This window comes from Anomaloglossus baeobatrachus, chromosome 9 (assembly GCF_048569485.1).
Source record: "Anomaloglossus baeobatrachus isolate aAnoBae1 chromosome 9, aAnoBae1.hap1, whole genome shotgun sequence".
In the NCBI taxonomy this organism is placed as follows: domain Eukaryota; kingdom Metazoa; phylum Chordata; class Amphibia; order Anura; family Aromobatidae; genus Anomaloglossus; species Anomaloglossus baeobatrachus.
Window position 1 is genome coordinate 197,048,747 of NC_134361.1, and position 22,068 is coordinate 197,070,814.

Consider the following 22,068-nt stretch of genomic DNA (forward strand, 5'->3'; position numbering starts at 1 on the left):
TCGTCCTCCAGAGAGTCCTCAAGCTGGGAACCCGAGCAGCGTGAAGAAGTCGGGGAAGATTCCCAGCGAGCCCGCTTAGCCGGTCTGGGACTGTGGTCCGGGCAGGAATCCTCCACGTGAGACCTAGGCCCCACCCTGGGAGCGCGCTGCGGCGCGGACCGAGAGGGGCCTGGAGGCGACGATCCAACAGGGACCGGGGCCTGTGTAAGGACCGGTCTGGACTGCAAAGCTTCTAGCAGCTTGGCAGACCACTTGTCCATAGACTGAGCCATGGATTGTGAAAGTGACTCAGAGTTTCTCAGCAAAAGCAGCAAACTCTGTCCCTGCCGCCTGGACAGGGGGAGCAGGGGGGGGGGGGGTGGTCTACCTGAGCCGAGGGGCCCACTAGTGACCGAGGCTCCGGCTGAGCAAGCGAAACAGGGGCCGAGCATTGCTCACAGTGAGGGTAGGTGGAACCCGCAGGTAACATAGCCCCACAAGAGGTACAGGTCGCAAAAAAACCCTGTGCCTTAGCACCTTTGCTCCTTGTGGACGACATGCTGTTGTCTTCTAGGAGAGTGATCACTGAGGGTATATGGGAAAGTGTATACAGCCCGACCGAACAGAAATATATATATATAGAATACGTATCTATTCCAGCACCCTATGGGGGACCAGCACCGGGTGACCGGTATGGCTTACCGACCGCTAAAAAGCGGAGTGTGTGTCCTCCAGATTCCCTGCCTTAGGTCTCCCAGAGCTGCAGAGCTCTTACCTGATAATCCTCCACCGGCAGAATGCCAAAAAAATGGCTGCCGGAGCTCTCAGGGGAGGAGTGGAGCCGTGGGCGGTGCTAGAAAAAGTGCGGGAATCTGGGGTCCCCACAGTGATCAGTGAGGGGGGAGGAAACGTACAGGATGCTCCGGCCCTCACATCCGACGTCAGGTCGGCAGTCCCGCCCTTACAGGCAGGCCCGGGGGCGGGATTTTTGCTACTAGGCCGCGATGAAGCCGGGGACTAAATTTAAGACCGCGGCCGACAAGCAGGCGCGGTCGGCGCGGAAGTCCGCCGGTCTTCACAAGTCAGCAGCTGCTGCAGCGTCCGGGAAGAAGGCGCTCCATGCACAGTCCCCATGGGGACACAGAGTACCTTAGAGATGCAGGGCCTGGTCCCTGAGGATGAATAGACTCCTGTCCGGCAGATTCCCACAGGGGCTGCGGAGGGAGCACGGTCCCAGTGAATGGATGACCGGTCAGGATCCCACTTCTCCCAGAGCCGCTAAGGGATGGTGAAGGAAAAACGGAGTGAGGCTCCAGCCTTTGTAACCGAAATGGGTACCTCAACCTTAACAGCACCGCCGACGTAGTGGGGCGAGAAGGGAGCATGCCGGGGGCCCCGTGGGGGCCCTCTTTTCTTCCAACCGATATAACTAATATGAGAATGCATGAGTGGATGTGTGCCTCCTTCCACACAAAGCATAAAACTGAGGAGCCCGTGATGCACGGGAGGGTGTATAGGCAGAGGGGAGGGGTTACACTTTTAAAGTGTAATACTTTGTGTGGCCTCCGGAGGCAGAAGCTATACACCCAATTGTCTGGGTCTCCCAATGGAGCGACAAAGAAATAACAGCTAGCTTCAGTTGAGAGCTTGTTTCTGTGAAGAGTGGTTTAGTGTAGTTTTTCTCAGTGTGATTCGTGCCTGTAAAAATGGATGTTTCTCCACGGAAGAGGTCTAGAATTATTACTCTTAATGAACATACAGGTCTGACAGAGAAAAATCGCTTCCACCGTTGGTAATGGAAAATCTACCATTTCAAGAATAATTCTCACAATGAAACTGGATTGTTTTCTCCAAAACAAAAAAGGGAAATGTGGAAGAAAAAAGGAAAACGAAACCAAGAATGGATAAAACACTTATCAGAAAACGTAACATGAATGCAAGAAAAACAAGTAAAGACCTCCAAAGATGCAGGTATTGATATTAGTGATTCGACTGTATGGTGCAGGGGTCTGGAAGTTGGTCAGAGGGCAATGAAGCCAGTAAAGAAACAATTTCTGACATCTCCAATGAAGGCAAAACGATTCGCATAGGCAAAAAAAAATAAAAAATTTTTTTTTTATATATTTAATTTATTTATATATATTAATATTATATATATATATATATATATATATATATTAATATAATATATATATATATAATATTAATATATATATAATATTAATATATATATATATATAATAAAATATATAACATAATATAAAATATATAACAATATAAAATATATAAAACACACACACACACAAAATCTTGGACAACTAGCCCATGGAAAAAAGGTAATTTTCAGGGATTAAACTCATGTTTTTGTTCAAGGGTACAGAGCACGTATTGTTACAAAAAGCAAAAATGAACCATTGCGAGCTGATCAAACTGTAAAACACCCTCAAAAACAGAGGTTTTGGGGCTTTTTTTTTTTTTTCTTCTTACAGCTGATGGTACAGGGAGCTTATTTCCTGTTGATGGTGTGATCAATTCATCCAAATACATAGACATTTTAAAACGTTTTATTGTGCCATTCATGGGTAAATTTAAAGGGACATTCCAACAAGCTTTGGCTCCATGCCACAATTCCAAGTGTGTGAAGAAATTCATGGAAGAAAATAAAAGTCCTGGACTGGCCGGCGATTCACCGGACTTAAATCCTATAGAAAATTTGTGCAGCATTGTGAAGAGACGTCTTGGCAAAACGGACTGTACAACCAAAGAACGCATGATAAACAGCGCCATACAGGTGTGGCTCCATGATGAAGAATTTATGCAACAACTTGGTAGAATCAATGCCAAAACGCATTGAAAATCTCATATCTGATAAAGGAGGACATATTTCTTATTAAAAATGGTATGCAACAGTGCATTATAACATTAAATATTCAAAAATGTGTTTTTTTTTGCTGTGTCACAATTAATTTGCACAGCACTGTAGATCGAGGGATGGATAGACGAGATTTATATTGAAGGATATTATAGATAGCTAGATAGGATAGATACAGGGGTTGGACAAAATAATGGAAACACCTAACGTTTTGGCATCATAATCTATAATCTTTGAACATGTTATAAACATGCAAACCGTGACATGTTAATGTTTTGTAGTTGACTATTTGTGTTATGTGATATGCGTATGTAAATTAACTGTTTGTTTTGCAGAATTGAAGGAACATTGGTGAGAACCTGATACCAATGGCAGACTGAGATTTTCAAAGAGGCCAAATTGTTGGTGCTTGTATGGCAGGCGCTAGTGTAACAGAAAGTGCCCGAAGGCTTGGCGTGTCAAGAGGTTCTGTCTCCAAAGTAATGACTGCGTTTGAAAGAAGGAAAAACGTCCGCAGCAAAGCACGGGTCCGGCCGAAAGTCGAAGTTGACAGAGAGAATGTCGGACTCTAAAGGCGAATTGTGAGAGCGTCGCAAGACCACGGCTCCGAAAATCACTGCTGAGCTCCATGAACATCTACAGAACCCAGTTTCCACGAAAACTGTTGGTGGGGAGCTGCACAAATCTGGATTCCACGGAAGAGCTGCAACTAGAAGAAGGGAATTTTGTTTACTTACCGTAAATTCCTTTTCTTCTAGCTCCAATTGGGAGACCCAGACAATTGGTGTATAGCTATTGCCTCTGGAGGCCACACAAAGTATTACACTTAAAAGTGTAAGGCCCCTCCCCTTCTGGCTATACACCCCCAGTGGGATCACTGGCTCACCAGTTTTAGTGCCAAAGCAAGAAGGAGGAAAGCCAATAACTGGTTTAAAGACCAATTCAATCCGAGGAAACATCGGAGAACTGAACCATACCACATGAACAACATGTGTACCTGAAAAAACAGAAAAAACCCCGAGAAAACAGGGCGGGTGCTGGGTCTCCCAATTGGAGCTAGAAGAAAAGGAATTTACGGTAAGTAAACAAAATTCCCTTCTTCTTTGTCGCTCCATTGGGAGACCCAGACAATTGGGATGTCCAAAAGCAATCCCTGGGTGGGTAAAAGAATACCTCATGATAGGGCCGTCAAACGGCCCTCTCCTACAGGTGGCCAACCGCCGCCTGAATGACTTATCTACCTAGGCTGGCGTCTGCCGAAGCGTAGGTATGCATCTGATAATGCTTGGTAAAAGTAAGTAGACTCGACCAGGTGGGTGCCTGACACACCTGCTGAGCCGTAGCCTGGTGCCGTAATGCCCAGGATGCACCCACGGCTCTGGTAGAATGGGCCTTCGGCCTTGAGAGAACCAGAAGCCCAGTAGAACTGTAGGTTTCAAGAATTGGTTCCTCGAGCCCCCGAGCAAGGGTGGATCTGGAAGCTTGCGACTGTTTACGCCGACCAGCGACAAGGACAAAGAGTGCATCCGGGTGGCGCAGGAGCGCCATGCGGGAAGTAGAACCTGAGTGCTCTCACCAGAACCAACAGATGCAAATCTTTCTGAAATTGATGGACTGGACGAGGACACAAAGAAGGTGAGGTGATATCCTGATTGATATGAAAATGGGATACCACCTTAGGGAGAAATTCCGGAACCGGACGCAGAACTACCCTGTCCTGGTGAAGGACCAGGAAGGGAGTTTGTATGAGAGCGTTGCTAGCTCGGAAACTCTCCTAAGAGACGAGACCGTTACTAGAAGGCCACTTCCCGTGAAAAAGGGGAAGGGAGACATCCTTCAAAGGCTCGAAAGGCGGCATCTGGAGAGCAATTAGAACCTTGTTCAGATCTCAGGGCTCTAACGGCCGCTTGTACGGAGTGCTGAGAAGACAAACTCCCCGTAGGAACGTGCGTACCTGAGGAAGTCGTCGTTTCTGAAAAAATACAGATAGCGCTGAGACTTGTCCCTAAAGGGAACTGAGCGACAACCCATTTTCCTACCTAGATTGCAGGAAGGAAGGAAACATAGACGATGCAACCGGCCAGGGAGAAACACCCTGCGCCGAGCACCGAGATAAGAACATCTTCCACGTCCTGTGGTCAATCTTGGCGGACGTTGGTATGCTAGCCTGTCTCATGGTGGCAACCACGTCCTGAGGTAATCCTGACGACACTAGGTTCCAGGACTCAATGCCACACCATCCGGTTGAGGGCCGTAGAATTCAAATGGAAGAATGGCCCTTGAGACAGCCAGTCTGATTGGTCTGGTAGTGCCCCCGGTTAGCCTACCGTGAGGCACCACAGAACCGAGTACCACAACATCCTCGGCCAATTTGTAGCGACGAGGATGGCGCGGCCGCAGTCGGTCTTGATCTAGCGCAGTACTCTGGGCAACAATGCCAGAGGTGGCACCTAAGGTAGCTGGAACTGCGACCAATGCTGAACTAAGGCGTTTGCCGCCAGAGCTCGATGATTGTGAAACCGTGCCATGAAGCTGGCACATTGTTGTTGTGCCGTGACGCCATTAGATCGACGTCCGGCCTCTGTCAGCGGCGCCAGATCTCCTGAAACCCGTCCGGGTGAGGAGACCATACTCTTTCGGCCACACCTCAGCGACTTAGGAAGTCAGCTTCCTAGTTTCCACACTTGGGATGTGAATTGTGGATATGGTGGATGCCGTGTCTTCCACCCACATCAGAACCTGCCGGACTTCCTGGAAGGCTTGCCGGTTGCGCGTTCTTCCTTGGTGGTTGATGTATGCCACCGCTGTGGAGCTGTCCGACTGAAGTCGGATATGCTTGCTTTCCAGCCGCTGTTGGAAGGATTGTAGGGCAAGATACACTGCTCTGTGTTCAAGAACATTGATCTGAAGAGTGGACTCTTGCTGAGTCCACGTACCCTGAGCGCTGTAGTGGAGAAAAACTGCTCCCCACCCTGATAGACTCGCGTCTGTCGTAACTATCGCCCAGGACGGGGATAGGAAGGACCTTCTACTTGACCAAGAGGTGAGAAGAAGCCACCACCGTAGAGATTCCTTGGCCGCCTGAGAAAGAACGACGACTCTGTTGAGGGACGTCGACTCCTCGTCCCATTGGCGGAGAATGTCCCATTGTAGTGGACGCAGTAAAACTGCGCGAAAGGAACTGCCTCCATTGCTACCATCTTACGTAGGAAGTGCATGAGGCGTCTCAATGTGTGCGACTGGTTCTTAAAGAAGAGCTTGCAGCCCGTAGTGAATGCTGTTTGTCTAGCGGCAGCTTCACTATCGCTGAGAGAGTAAGAAACTCTATGCCTAGATATGTTATCGATAGGGTCGGGGTCGGATCTGACTTTAAAAAGTTGATGATCCACCCAAAACTCTAGAGAGTCTCCAGCGCAACGTTCGGGCAGTGTTGGCATGTTTCCTAAGCGAGTGCCTTGACAAGTAGATCGTCTAAATACGGGACCACAGAGTGACCCTGAGAGTGCAGGACTGTGACTACTGCTGCCCTGACCTTGGCGAAGACCAGTTGGACTGTCGCTAGCCGGAAGGTAGAGCTACGAACAGAGGGTGTTCGTCTCCTATAACGAAGCGTAGAAACGCTAGTGCTCTGGATCAATCGGCACGTGTGGATAAGCATCCTTGATGCCTAATGATGCTAGGAAATATCCTTGGGACCTTGAGGCGATGACATGGCGGAGGGATTCCATCCGGAACCGCCTGGTGTCCACGAGCTTGCTGAGCATTTTTAGATCCAGAACGGGACGGAACGGCCCGTTGTTATAGGTACCGCAAAGAATTTGGGGTAAAAACCGTGACCTTGTTCCTGAAGAGGAACGGGGGTCATCACTCTTTCTGCCTATAGAGTGCACCCTGTTTGCAGAAGAGCAGCGGCCCGGCCGGGAGGTGGAGAAATTCTGAAGAATCGAGTTGGAGGACGAGAAGTGAGCTCTATCCTGTACCCGTGAGACAGAATGTCTCACACTCAATGGTCATTGACCTATGGCAGCTAAATATCGCCAAGGCGGGAGAGCCTGCTACCGACCGAGGCCGCAAGTCATGAGGAAGCCGCCTTGGAAGCGGGTTTTCAGACTGTCGCTTTTTTGGGCGAGACTGAGCCCGCTAAGAATCTTAGCTCCCCTGATCCTTTTGAGTCCACATTGGACGAGGAAAAATGGGACCTGCCCGAGCCTCGAAAAGGCCGAAAACCCCGACTGCCTCTTGCTCTGTTGGGGTTTGTTGTGTCCGGGCTGAGGAAAGGATGAATCCTTACCCCTGGACTGTTTGCAACGCTCACCAAACAGTCGGTCAGCAGAAAAAGGCAACTGGTTAGGCAACCTTTTTTGGAAGCAGAATCTGCCTTCCATTCACTTAACGAGCAGACCAGGCTCTGCTTAAAAACACGGAGTAGCGGAGGCTACCGCCGCACGGTTCGCAGAGTCCAGGACAACCTGAATCGCGTAAGAAACAAATGCAGACATTTGAGAGGTTAAGGATGCCACCTGCGGCACAGATGTACGTGTAACCGTGTCAATCTGTGTAAGACAAGCTGAAATAGCTTGGAGTGCCCCAAGGGAGAGAATGCCGGAGCCAACGGTGCGCCGACAGCCTCATAGATGGCTTTCGACCAGAGATCCATCTGTCTGTCAGTGGCATCTTTGCGTTTGCAGTTCCATCTCCCACTGCAACTATGGATCTAGCTACAAGCCTGGAGATTGGAGGATGCCGCTCGGGACATTGGGTCCAGTCCTTGACCAAGTCAGGGGACAGGGATAACGTGTATCCTAAGCCGTTTGGAGAAGCGCATATCTGGATAAGCGTGGTGTTCCTGGACTGCCTTTCTGAAGGCAGAGTGGTCCAGAAAAATACGTGAAGCTGACTCCTCCACTGGAGGAGCTGTGAGAAATAACCCACATTCTATAGATGGACGCTATAAGATTATTTACTATGGCGTCACAATCAGGTGTATCCAGATTGAGAGCGGTCTCAGGATCAGAATCCTGAGCCGCTACTTCCGCCTCATTACACAGCGAGTCCTTCTGTTAGGACCCTGATGAAACCGAGGCCGCTCATAGCGAGCCCACTTAGGCTGTCTGGGACTGACGTCCGTGCAGAGCCGTGACTCTGGGATGCGTGTGACATTCCCGGAGCTGTTAGTTATTCACACTGAGGGGGGCCATGGATCAATGATTCAACAGTGCCCATATTGTGAGAGACATGTCCGGACTGCTAGGCTTCTAGTATCATAGCCATAGTCTCAGAAAAACTGTCAGTAAATACTGCAGACACCGTCCTCATCCCCTGGCCATTAGTGCATACAATGGGAGTCTATGTACCTGCCGGCCGTATAGCCGTACATGCTGTACCAGCTGTATAGAAAAACATGTGGTTCTGCACCTTTGTTTTACACAGAGAATATGCTGATAACTCCTCCGCATAATCCAGGAGGGTATATACAACGTGCGACCAAACAGTGCAATGTATATAGTACAAGCATATCTATAAGTGCACTTCTGCACTAGTGGGGTTAGCACCACAGGTGCTGCTTAACGCCTGTTACAGCGATTGTGTGACTATCAGAATGCCAGGGTCTTCCACACTTGTCTCTGTATCGTACAGAAACTGACACTAATGGCTGCCGGTGTCCTTGTAGAGAAGGAAGCCGTGGGCGTGCCTGAGAAAGTGCGGGAATCCGGATTCACAGTGCACACAGTGAGAGGGGTGGAGTATGCAAAACATACTCCAGCTCTCAGCTCTGCTCTATGCAGCGTCACGCCCCTACCCTGACTGTCAGGGCTGTGGGCGGTAACGAAGGGAGACTAGGCCCAGAAGCCGGGGACTCGAGTTAACAGCGCGGCCGCCGTAAAAGCGCGGGCCGCGCTGAAGTCCCCGGCGCACCACAAGTGCCAGCCGCGCCGCAGTTCCAGCGGCCGGCGCGACCGATTCATAGAAGTGGCCAGCGTCCCGCCCCTCTCCTGACTGGCAGGTCTGGGGGCGGGAACGAACGGAAGCAGGCCGCAAAAGCCGGGGACTCTAGTTATCAGCGCGGCCGCCGTAAAAGCGCAGGCCGCGCTGAAGTCCCCGGCGCACTACAAGTGCCAGCCGCGCCGCAGTCCCAGCGGCCGGCGCGACCAATTCCCATAAGTGAGCCTGCTTCAGCGAAGCTGAATGAGGCCATGGCACAGGCGCCGCAGCGCTGATGTCCCCCGGCGCACTACAACACCCAGCATGCTGCGGTGTGAGCGCCAAATGCACGGGGACACAGAGTACCTTGAGGAAGCAGGGCCATGTCCCTGATGTACTCCGCTCCATCCAGCATCTTCTCCAGGGGCTGTAGATGGAGCACGGTCTCAGTGCCTGGAGACCGGTAAATCCCACTTCACCCAAAGCCCTGTAAAAAGGGATGGGGAAGGAATCAGCATGTGGGCTCCTGCCGCCGTACCCGCAATGGGTACCTCAACCTTACAAACACCTCCGACATACAGTGGGGTGAGAAGGGAGCATGCTGGGGACACTATATGTGTCCTCTTTTCTTCCATCCGACATAGTCAGCAGCTGCTGCTGACTAAAAAGTGGAGCTATGCGTGGATGTGTTGCCTCCTTCGCACAAAGCACAAAACTGGTGAGCCAGTGATCCCACTGGGGGTGTATAGCCAGAAGGGGAGGGGCCTTACACTTTTAAGTGTAATACTTTGTGTGGCCTCCAGAGGCAATAGCTATACACCAATTGTCTGGGTCTCCCAATGGAGCGACAAAGAAAACCGCTGCTCTCAATGACAAAAGGTGTCCAAGCGTTTAGAGTGGTGTAAAAACCTCCAGAATTGGTCCCTCGAGCAGTGGAAACGTGATGTCTCAGATGAATCGTTTACCCTATTACCGACCTCTGGCCGAGCGTACGTCTGGAGACAGCCGAAAGAAGCCTTCCATCCAGAGTGCCTTCTCCCAACCGTAAAACATGGCAGAGGTTCTGTGATCTGGGGGTGCTATTTCGTGGAGATCCGCAGGGCCAATGATATCCCTTCATGGAAGAATTAACAGCCGATATTTAGGCATTTTGGGCAATAAAGTGCATCCCATGGTTCAAGCACTGTCCCCGGAGGGGGAACGCCATCTTTCAGGATGATAATGCACCAATTCATACAGCTAGAATCGTTACAGCATGGCACGAGAAACAGTCTAATGAAGTTGAGCATCTCATCTGGCCCCACAATCCCCAGACCTCAACATTATTCAGCATTTATGGTCCATTTTAGAGTCAAGTAAGATGTTGATTTCCGCCACCATCGTCATTCATTAGAATGGGCTAAAATTCCTTTGGAAAAAAAAAAAAAACTCGCACCATGTATAAATCCATACCTCGGAGAATTGAGGCTGTAATCACAGCAAAAGGTGGACCTATACCATAGTAAACTAACTTTTGTTGATATTTCCAGGTATTTCAAATATTTTGTCCAACCACTGTATATGGGGACACACACGCACGATTGTTCTTCATGGGGGAGGGGAAAAAACCCACACAACATGCCCCAAAAATAAGGGCTAGCCTATTTTTCAGATAAAAAAAAAAAAATTAATGTAAAACCCTGTCTTATCGGAGAAACAAGGTAGCAGCCGAATAAGCATGTATGTGTGGACCCTTCCTATGGTCATTATAGGAGTGGGACTGCCAATGTAGGGGCCCGATTGCTGGAAGGAAAAAAAAAAAAAAAAAGGGGGGGGGGGGGGGGGGGAAGAAGAGAAGAAAGTAGAAAGGGGGTGGGGGATTACAAATTTACTATTAGATGGGGGCTTTTAGGATTGCCAAGGCAAGTGTAACATCACCTGTTCAACTGTCCCTCAAGCTGCCAAGCATTAGCTTAGTAAGAGGTGTCATTACCCACCCCAAAACCATATGCTCACTCGTGGCATGCATTTTCAGTGGGGGCATAGGAAATAAGGCATGTGCCGGACACAACGGACAGTAGTTCATCTTCTAGGAGGATTGACATGCAACATGCCTGCTCCTTCTTTACCCAGATATCGCCCCTTGTACATGGGCACCACAAGTAAAAGATGAGGAAGTTGCTGACTTCTGTATAATGTGTGAGGCCCTTTGCTGAAACCATCTGTGAAAAGCCAGCAGCCCTTACTGATTGTACAGTTTAGTCATGTGCATAATGTGACTTTTATAGCCTCTTAAACCCGCCCTGACATTAAGAGACGGAGGAGGGTGCGTTACAGGATGCCCTGAAGTATGCGGAGCCCTTATGACTAACTTGTGACCATCTTCTCTGCCAGAGGCAGAACGTTCATCCGTCCTAATCAAGAGTCGTCCACAAGATCAAAATCTGCACTTACAAAAAATGTTTTATTGCAAAAAAAACCTTATAAAAACCAGGATTAAGTCTAGCACACAAGTAAATATCCATTACTGCGAGGTCTAGGAAGCCATTATCCGCTTATAAACACAACGTACGGTGCATTTGGCAATGGAGGAGAGAAGGAGAAATACCTGCAATATTTGCTGCTTGAGTTTCTGGATTTCCGTCAGGCTGAGCTCGGTGAAGAGGTCGGATGCCAGTTTGGGGCCGGGATGGAAGATGTCGCTGTTGCGAGGCGTGGACATCAGAATTTCTCCATTTGACTTGTTTAGGCCTCCGGAGTTGTATCCGCTGTCAAACTCCTCTTCAATGTGGTCCTCAAAGTTCGTCTGGAGGTTTCCTATGGAGTCATAGCTGAGGTAACTGGAGAGCTCTCGCCGGAGGTCGTTCTTTTGTTCCCTTTCACTTTTTAGAGACTCCAAGGCCTCCTCAAGCTGATGCTCAGCGATGTCCTTCAGACGCACCAGCTCCTCGTGCTGACCATTCAAAATGTCTATTTCTTCATCTTTTCTCCTCAGTTCATGTTTTATGGCTTCATAATCCACCTGAGAAGAAAGAAGGGAATTTTGTTTACTTACCGTAAATTCCTTTTCTTCTAGCTCCAATTGGGAGACCCAGACAATTGGGTGTATAGGCTATGCCTCCGGAGGCCGCACAAAGTATTACACTCAAAAGTGTTAAGCCCCTCCCCTTCTGCCTATACACCCCCCGTGCTCCCACGGGCTCCTCAGTTTTGGTGCAAAAGCAAGAAGGAGGAAAAAGAATTATAAACTGGTTTAAAGTAACTTCAATCCGAAGGAATATCGGAGAACTGAAACCATTCAACATGAACAACATGTGTACACAAAAAAAACAGGGGCGGGCGCTGGGTCTCCCAATTGGAGCTAGAAGAAAAGGAATTTACGGTAAGTAAACAAAATTCCCTTCTTCTTTGTCGCTCCATTGGGAGACCCAGACAATTGGGACGTCCAAAAGCAGTCCCTGGGTGGGTAAAATAATACCTCGTAAGAGAGCCGTAAAACGGCCTCTTCCTACAGGTGGGCAACCGCCGCCTGAAGGACTCGTCTACCTAGGCTGGCATCCGCCGAAGCATAGGTATGCACCTGATAGTGTTTCGTGAAAGTGTGCAGGCTCGACCAGGTAGCCGCCTGACACACCTGCTGAGCCGTAGCCTGGTGCCTCAAAGCCCAGGACGCGCCCACGGCTCTGGTAGAATGGGCCTTCAGCCCTGAGGGAACCGGAAGCCCAGCCGAACGGTAGGCTTCGAGAATTGGCTCCTTGATCCACCGAGCCAAGGTTGATTTGGAAGCCTGTGACCCTTTACGCTGGCCAGCGACAAGGACAAAGAGTGCATGCGAGCGGCGCAGGGGCGCCGTACGAGAAATGTAGAGTCTGAGTGCTCTCACCAGATCTAACAAGTGCAAATCCTTTTCACATTGGTGAACTGGATGAGGACAAAAAGAGGGTAAGGAGATATCCTGATTGAGATGAAAGGGGGATACCACCTTAGGGAGAAATTCCGGAACCGGACGCAGAACCACCTTGTCCTGGTGAAAAACCAGGAAAGGGGCTTTGCATGACAGCGCTGCTAGCTCAGACACTCTCCGAAGTGAAGTGACTGCTACTAGAAAAACCACTTTCTGCGAAAGGCGTGAGAGAGAAATATCTCTCATTGGCTCGAATGGTGGTTTCTGAAGAACCAGCAGCACCCTGTTCAGATCCCAGGGTTCTAACGGCCGCTTGTAAGGAGGAACGATGTGACAAACCCCCTGCAGGAACGTGCGTACCTGTGGAAGTCTGGCTAGGCGCTTCTGGAAAAACACAGAGCGCTGAGACTTGTCCCTTAAGGGAGCCGAGCGACAAACCCTTTTCCAGTCCAGATTGAAGGAAGGACAGAAAAGTGGGCAAGGCAAAAGGCCAGGGAGAAAAACCCTGAGCAGAGCACCACGACAGGAAAATTTTCCACGTCCTGTGGTAGATCTTGGCGGACGTTGGTTTCCTAGCCTGTCTCATAGTGGCAATGACGTCTTGAGATAACCCTGAAGACGCTAGGATCCAGAACTCAATGGCCACACAGTCAGGTTGAGGGCCGCAGAATTCAGATGGAAAAACGGCCCTTGAGATAGCAAGTCTGGTCGGTCTGGTAGTGCCCACGGTTGGCCGACCGTGAGATGCCACAGATCCGGGTACCACGACCGCCTCGGCCAGTCTGGAGCGACGAGGATGACGCGGCGGCAGTCGGCCCTGATCTTGCGTAACACTCTGGGCAACAGTGCCAGCGGAGGAAACACATAAGGGAGCTGAAACTGCGACCAATCCTGAACTAAGGCGTCTGCCGCCAGAGCTCTGGGATCTTGAGACCGTGCCATGAACGTCGGTACCTTGTTGTTGTGCCGGGACGCCATGAGGTCGACGTCCGGCACCCCCCAGCGGCAACCGATCTCCTGAAACACGTCCGGGTGAAGGGACCATTCCCCTGCGTCCATGCCCTGGCGACTGAGATAATCTGCTTCCCAGTTTTCCACGCCTGGAATGTGAACTGCAGAGATGGTGGAGGCCGTGGCTTCCACCCACATCAAAATCCGCCGGACTTCCTGGAAGGCTTGCCGACTGCGTGTGCCGCCTTGGTGGTTGATGTATGCCACCGCTGTGGAATTGTCCGACTGAATTCTGATCTGCTTGCCTTCCAGCCACTGCTGGAACGCTTTCAGGGCAAGATACACTGCCCGTATGTCCAGAACATTGATCTGAAGTGAGGACTCTTGCTGGGTCCACGTACCCTGAGCCCTGTGGTGGAGAAAAACCGCTCCCCACCCTGACAGACTGGCGTCCGTCGTGACCACCTCCCAGGATGGGGGTAGGAAGGATTTCCCCTTCGATAATGAAGTGGGAAGAAGCCACCACCAAAGGGAAGCTTTGGTCGCCTGAGAGAGGGAGACGTTCCTGTCGAGGGACGTCGGCTTCCTGTCCCATTTGCGTAGGATGTCCCATTGAAGAGGACGCAGGTGAAACTGCGCGAAAGGAACTGCCTCCATTGCTGCCACCATCTTCCCCAGGAAGTGCATGAGGCGCCTCAAGGGGTGTGACTGGCCTTGAAGGAGAGATTGTACCCCTGTCTGTAGTGACCGCTGCTTGATCAGCGGAAGCTTCACTATCGCTGAGAGGGTATGAAACTCCATGCCAAGGTATGTGAGCGATTGGGCCGGTGTCAGATTTGACTTTGGAAAATTGATGATCCACCCGAAACTCTGGAGAGTCTCCAGGGTAGCGTCGAGGCTGTGTTGGCATGCCTCTTGAGAGGGTGCCTTGATCAGGAGATCGTCCAAGTAAGGGATCACCGAGTGACCCTGAGAGTGGAGGACCGCTACTACAGTAGCCATAACCTTGGTGAAAACCCGTGGGGCTGTTGCCAGGCCGAACGGCAGTGCCACGAACTGCAGGTGTTCGTTTTCTATGGCAAAGCGCAAGAAGCGCTGGTGCTCTGGAGCAATCGGTACGTGGAGATATGCATCCTTGATATCGATCGATGCAAGGACATCTCCTTGGGACATTGAGGCGATGACGGAGCGGAGGGATTCCATCCGGAACCGCCTGGTCGTTACGTGTTTGTTGAGAAGTTTCAGGTCCAGGACAGGACGGAAAGACCCGTCCTTCTTTGGGACCACAAACAAGTTGGAGTAAAAACCGTGGCCCTGTTGCTGAAGAGGAACAGGGACCACCACTCCTTCTGCCTTCAGAGTGCCCAGCGCCTGCAGAAGAGCCTCGGCTCGCTCGGGAGGCGGGGATGACCTGAAGAATCGAGTCGGGGGACGAGAGGTGAACTCTATCTTGTAACCGTGAGACAGAATGTCTCTCACCCAACGGTCTTTTACCCGTGGCAGCCAGGCGTCGCAAAAGCGGGAGAGCCTGCCACCGACCGAAGATGCGGAGTGAGGAGGCCGAAAGTCATGAGGAAGCCGCTTTGGTAGCGGCACCTCTGGTGGCCTTTTTAGGACGTGACTTAGACCGCCATGCGTCAGAGTTCCTTTGATCTTTCTGAGGCCTTTTGGACGAGGAGAATTGGGACCTGCCCGCGCCCCGAAAGGACCGAAACCTCGACTGCCCCTTCCTCTGTTGGGGTATGTTCGGTTTGGGCTGGGGTAAGGATGTATCCTTTCCCTTGGATTGTTTGATGATTTCATCCAAACGCTCGCCAAACAATCGGTCGCCAGAAATTGGCAAACTGGTTAAGCGCTTTTTGGAAACAGAATCTGCCTTCCATTCCCGTAGCCACAAGGCCCTGCGTAGTACCACCGAATTGGCGGCTGCAACCGCCGTACGGCTCGCAGAGTCCAGGACAGCATTAATAGCGTAAGACGCAAATGCCGACGTCTGAGTGGTTATGGACGCCACCTGTGGCGCGGACGTGCGTGTGGCTGCGTCAATTTGCGCTTGACCTGCTGAGATAGCTTGTAGCGCCCATACGGCTGCGAACGCTGGGGCAAAAGAAGCGCCGATAGCTTCATAGATGGATTTCAACCAGAGCTCCATCTGCCTGTCAGTGGCATCTTTGAGTGAAGCCCCATCTTCCACTGCAAGTATGGATCTAGCTGCCAGTCTGGAGATTGGAGGATCCACTTTGGGACACTGAGCCCAACTTTTGACCACGTCAGGGGGAAAAGGAGAACGTGTATCCTTAAGGCGCTTAGAAAAACGCTTATCTGGACAAGCATGGTGATTCTGGACTGCCTCTCTGAAATCAGAGTGGTCCAGAAACATACTCGGTGTACGCTTGGGAAACCTGAAACGGAATTTCTCCTGCTGAGAAGCTGACTCCTCCACCGGAGGAGCTGAGGGAGAAATATCCAACATACGATTGATGGACGCAATAAGGTCGTTCACTATGGCGTCCCCGTCCGGAGTATCAAGATTGAGAGCGGCCTCAGGATCAGAATCCTGATCAGCTACCTCCGCATCATCAACCAGAGATTCCCCCCTCTGAGACCCTGCACAATATGATGTCGAGGGAAAATCTAAGCGAGCTCGCTTAGTCGGTCTGGGGCTGGGGTCTGTGTCAGAACCCTCAGCCTGGGACCCATGAGATACCCCGGGAGGACATTGTTGGTCCAGCTGAGGTGGGCCAGGGAACAAAGATTCAACAGAGTCCCTGTGCTGAGATACCGGCCTGGACTGCAAGGCTTCTAGTATCTTAGCCATAGTCTCAGAGAGTTTTGCAAACTCCGTCCCCGTCACCTGAACAGTGTTAGCAGGTGGCTCCCCCTGGGCCCCTCTTAGCAGAGGCTCCGGCTGAGTAAGTGCCACAGGGGCCGAACAGTGCACACAATGAGGGTCAGTGGAACCTGCCGGTAGCGGGGCCGTACATGCGGCGCAGGCAACATAATAAGCCTGTGTTTTGGCACCCCTGCCTTTCGTGGGTGCCATGCTATTATCTTCCCTGAGTAACACAATAGGGTATATAGCCAGAAATCAACTGTGCACCATACAGTGTAAAACATATATACCATAAACATATAATGTTACACTACTGCACAATGGGGCTAGCACCACAGGTGCTGCTTACCACCCGCCTAAAGCGGTTGTGAGGCCACCAGAGTCCCTGCCTGGGTCTCCCAGACTTTGTCCCCCTCTGCTGCGTCCGAGGAGCTGACAGGAATGGCTGCCGGCGTCCTGAGGAGAGGAGGGAGCCGTGGGCGTGACCCAGAAAGTGCGGGAACTGGTGCCCGCACTGTGCACAGTGAGGGGGGTGGAGTATGCAAAGCATGCTCCAGCCCTCAGTGCTGCTCGTTCTGTGCAGCGTCCCGCCCTTCCCCTGCCTGTCAGGGCTGTGGGCGGGAGGAAAGGAAACTAGGCCGCAAAAAGCCGGGGACTCTAGTAATAAACGCGGCCGCCGTAAAAGCGCGGCCGGCGTGAAAGTCCCCGGCGCACTACAAGTCCCAGCCGCGCCGCAGTGTTTCCATGGCCGCGGCGGTCAGTGCGGCAGTCCCTATACATAAACACACTCAGCAACGCTGAGTGTGTAATGGCACATATTAACCCGGTCAGCGCCGTGGTCCCCGGTGCACTAGCACACCCAGCAAAGCTGGAGTGTTGCTGTGCGCTGTCCCCACAGGGATACAGAGTACCTCCAAGTAGCAGGGCCATGTCCCTGAACGATACCCGGCTCCTATCCAGCAGGCTCCACAGGAGTTGTGGATGAAGCGCGGTCTCAGTGCCTGGAGACCGATAGGATCCCACTTCCACCAGAGCCCTAAGGGGGATGGGGAAGGAAAAACAGCATGTGGGCTCCAGCCTCCGTACCCGCAATGGATACCTCAACCTTACAACACCACCGACAAGAGTGGGGTGAGAAGGGAGCATGCTGGGGGCTCTATATGGGCCCACTTTTCTTCCATCCGACATGGTCAGCAGCTGCTGCTGACCAATCTGTGGAGCTGTGCGTGCGTGTCTGACCCCTTCGCACAAAGCAAAAAACCGAGGAGCCCGTGGGAGCACGGGGGGTGTATAGGCAGAAGGGGAGGGGCTTAACATTTTTAAGTGTAATACTTTGTGCGGCCTCCGGAGGCATAGCCTATACACCCAATTGTCTGGGTCTCCCAATGGAGCGACAAAGAAACATAGGTTACTACATGATACAGATCCCAGATGGTGGAGGGATGACTGACTGAAGGATGGCGGATGACTGACTGAAGGATGGCGGATGACTGACTGAAGGATGGCGGATGACTGACTGAAGGATGGCGGATGACTGACTGAAGGATGGCGGATGACTGACTGAAGGATGGCGGATGACTGACTGAAGGATGGCGGATGACTGACTGAAGGATGGCGGATGACTGACTGAAGGATGGCGGATGACTGACTGAAGGATGGCGGATGACTGACTGAAGGATGGCGGATGACTGACTGAAGGATGGCGGATGACTGACTGAAGGATGGCGGATGACTGACTGAAGGATGGCGGATGACTGACTGAAGGATGGCGGATGACTGACTGAAGGATGGCGGATGACTGACTGAAGGATGGCGGATGACTGACTGAAGGATGGCGGATGACTGACTGAAGGATGGCGGATGACTGACTGAAGGATGGCGGATGACTGACTGAAGGATGGCGGATGACTGACTGAAGGATGGCGGATGACTGACTGAAGGATGGCGGATGACTGACTGACACACAACTCCACCTTCTAGTGGAGCTGCATATTGCGTCAAATAGTATTACCCATTAATAGAGAGGTCAACTTTTCAAATGGGTATTCCACTTCAGTATATATAGTTATATGGGTGCTGGGCGTTTGCCATCCTAATTGAACCATGCCCAAGTAAAGTAAACCCCCCCCACGGCCTTGCAAACAAATAAGCAACCAAGTGTCCCATGGGTAGGAAGTGTCCAAAATTATCAGCAAACACTCTTTCCTTCCTTCCTTTTCTTGATGAACTTGCTTCTGCAAGGGGAATCAGGTGAGGTTGGAGACAAAGGGCAAATGATAGGGGGATTGTGAGCAGTTGCCAGCAATAACACATCCATCGGATACAAACGGTGATTTTGGAGAACACAATTTAAGACATATCAGGTACCTAGGCATCCGTTTACTGATGATTTATTCAATTTTAAAATACTTATTAGAATTAAAAACAAACAAAAAACTTTTAAAAAGTAGGAGCCATGAGAGCTACCACCATTTAAATGAGAGTTCTCATTTCTCCTTTTCACAGAAGCCATTATGTTTTACGCATTGCGCTCAACACGCTGACCATAAAAGCCCCTACCCCTCACTCATAATTAGGTTTTTATTCCCTTGGCCAAAAACCAGGACTTGCAAACACAGAATTCGTTACTCTATCATATAGTGACTTTGCCCATATAACATACATACAGTACATCCCTGATTATCGTTTCTCCTAATCTCCTGGCATCAAAATCTGGCAGGGAACATCACATTGATCCAAGAGGAGCAAGGTTTTTTTGCCTTCACCACACGAGGAACGTTAAAGTTAACTTGCATAGTAATAGAAAACACTAATTATGAAAATGTGCAAACCCCCTTATATATTTGTAGTAGTGTTGAGCAAGTACCTCGCCATTCGTACGCACTATACTCACAACAAGTAATGTCTAATACTCACGTAATTGTTCTGAATAGCGTGTGCAATGCAAGTCAATGGGGAATACTCACAATGTAACAAGTAACCGGAATTCCGCACTAGTCGCTACTCACACGAATAGTACGGCATTCAGGTTACTTGTTACATTGCAAGTTTTTCCCCATTAACTTGCATTGCAAATGCTACGGAACGAATACGTGAGTTTTAGACATTACTCGTTATCAATATAGAGAGTACGAATAGTTACTCACTGAACTCTAATTTGTAGTCTTTTTTTGTATTAAAAAATAAAATAAATAATAAATACAAATAAATACCTGGTTTTCCTTTAACACAGATACTTGTTTCAACAGAGAGATGTTCTCTTCTTCCAGCTCAGAGAAGTCTTGGAAGTGTCGCATTTCCCTAATTTTGCACTGTTTGATTTCCTCACGCAATTGCCCTTTCTCCTTCTCAGTGTCCTGGCTTTCCTATAGATGTAGAGCAAAAGCACACACACTAGATGTTAATCATACCATTTAGTAAAAAATTATATATATTATAATAAATAATTTTATTCTTCATTTATATAGCGCTATTAAGTCCATAGCACTTTACATACATTGGCAACACTGTCCCCATTGGGGCTCACAATCTAGAGTCCCTATCTGTATGTCTTTGGGGTGTGGGAGGAAATCGGAGTACTCGGAGGAAACCCACGCAAACACGGGGAGAATATACAAACGCCTTGCAGATTGTGTCCTTGGTGGGTTTGTTGCACTGTATAACTTTACAGCAGTGCACATTGGAGAGTCCTCTATGTATACCTCTAATATAACGTCTGCTTTTACTTGTATTCCCCGCATTGTAACGTGCTGCAGAATATATTTGCTCTGCATAAATTAAAATATTGAGTCTATAAAATTACTTTTTGTGACAGCCTTTAAATTACGTTACCCCGGCAATTCAATCATTACAGACTCTTAGCAAACAAACCCAGAATAGCCAAGAAAGGGCCAGACATGAGATTAAATACAGCCATGTATAGATCCTGCTCCACAAATATGGAGGACTGTCTGCTGGGAAAGCCCAGTACATTATTGATTATGGGATGACACTGGTGGGAAAAAACACACACACACACACACACACACACACACACACACTTTTATATTGTTGCAATTACCTTTTAATAAGGGAATTGGTGATTAGAAAAAAAAAAAGAAAATATTGAAGTCTTGCAAATTTTACAAAGCCTCATTTAAACACAGGATTCACCATTTTACAAAATCTGATGTCACAGCTCACCTCCTCCCCCTCCCGTCACAATGACCTTTGCTTAGATAGCACACCTATAGGAGGTCCGTGAGTTTTCCTATATGTAAACTAACATGGAAGAGCATTAAGGCCAGGTCAAACATCCCTCAATGCACTTAACTAGTTTGTATGCGATTTCAAAGCTTGATTTCTCAGCGTTGGCACATCAGATTTGTATTGTTGATCTAATCTATGGGGGTGCTGGCGTAAAGCACACGTCTAAAGGCCACTTCACACAGAACGAGATTGCTAACGACATCATTGCTACTTCACAGTTTGTGACGAAACAACGACTTCACCAGCGATCTCGTTATGTTTGACACGTACCAACGATCCGCCCCCTGCTGTGGTTGGTCGTTGCTGAAGGTCCTGGGCCATTTTTGGCTTGTTGGAGTCCTGCTGGGCAGGATGGATCTATATGTTTGACACCTACCAACGATCTCGTTAACAACCTAGATGAGAACTTATATAGTGTGACACGTAGGCGTGTAGTTGCGTCACCTTTTCTGTGCCCCCTCTGCACCGATTGGTTGGCGCCGAGAACAGTACTGCGTTATGATTGGGTATTGCTTCATGCTTTGTTCCTTTTGGAGCTTTGCTTTGAGGATAGAACGAAGGAGGGATGAATCCGGGTGCAGATGCAGCTTCGATCCAAAAAGCAAGCAAGCAACCGGGAACAAAGTACGAATGAATCTGGGTGGAGTCACAGGTTCTATCCTTAAAGCAAGGCTCAAAAAGGGACAAAGCATGAAGCGATACAAAGTTGCCTTCTAGGCCGGCCGCCTAATCAGAACGCAGTATTGGCCACCAATCGGAGCTGAGGGGTGTGGAAAAGGCGACGCATATGCACACCTACGTGGCTTACAGCGTCAAACACTACGCCCTTATTCGAGGTCGGAATCGTTCCATAGCTGCTGTGTGACAGGGTCCCAACCACCAACGAGATCGTTATATAGGTCACTGCATCGTTACTAGAGTCGTTGGGAAAATGACTGACATCTCATCAACGATTTAACAACGATCCGGAAACTGTGACGTAGTAACGATCTCGTTATGTGTGACTGGACCTTAAGGCCTTGTGCATTCTTTGATGCAGATGTGGTGCAGTTTGTGGCCCAATTCTGCATGCCTATCCTTATGCCAGCAAAGTCAATGAGAATGTCATGCACAGATTGCTCATTTTTTTTCCTTGCAGATTTGGTGCAAAAAAATAATCCGTGGCATGTCAGTTGTTGGCGCTTTTTTCCTGCAATTTTTTTTGGCCTTCCACCCATTAACTTATTAAAATGGTGGGGGTGGAGAAAAAAAACAAAAAAAAAAAAAACATATATTTCTGCACCAAACCTGCAACATGCGCACAGCCTAAAATGTGCTGATTAACAACCTAGGAATAAAATAAAATAAATTCTTATAAGAAATATAAAATATTAAATATAT

General features: G+C 49.6%; 1 protein-coding gene across 2 annotated transcripts in view; it reads right to left on the reverse strand.

Moving 5' to 3' along the window:
• Window positions 1-22,068, reverse strand: part of LOC142251411 (protein bicaudal D homolog 2-like) — a 60,106-nt gene that overhangs the window by 20,459 nt on the left and 17,579 nt on the right. For both annotated transcript variants that reach the window (XM_075324185.1, XM_075324186.1), the window contains 2 exons: window positions 19,653-19,805; window positions 11,361-11,774 (listed from right to left, as the gene is read on the reverse strand). In XM_075324185.1, coding sequence (XP_075180300.1) covers window positions 11,361-11,774; window positions 19,653-19,805 — 567 coding nt within the window. The remainder of the gene's footprint in view (window positions 1-11,360; window positions 11,775-19,652; window positions 19,806-22,068) is intronic.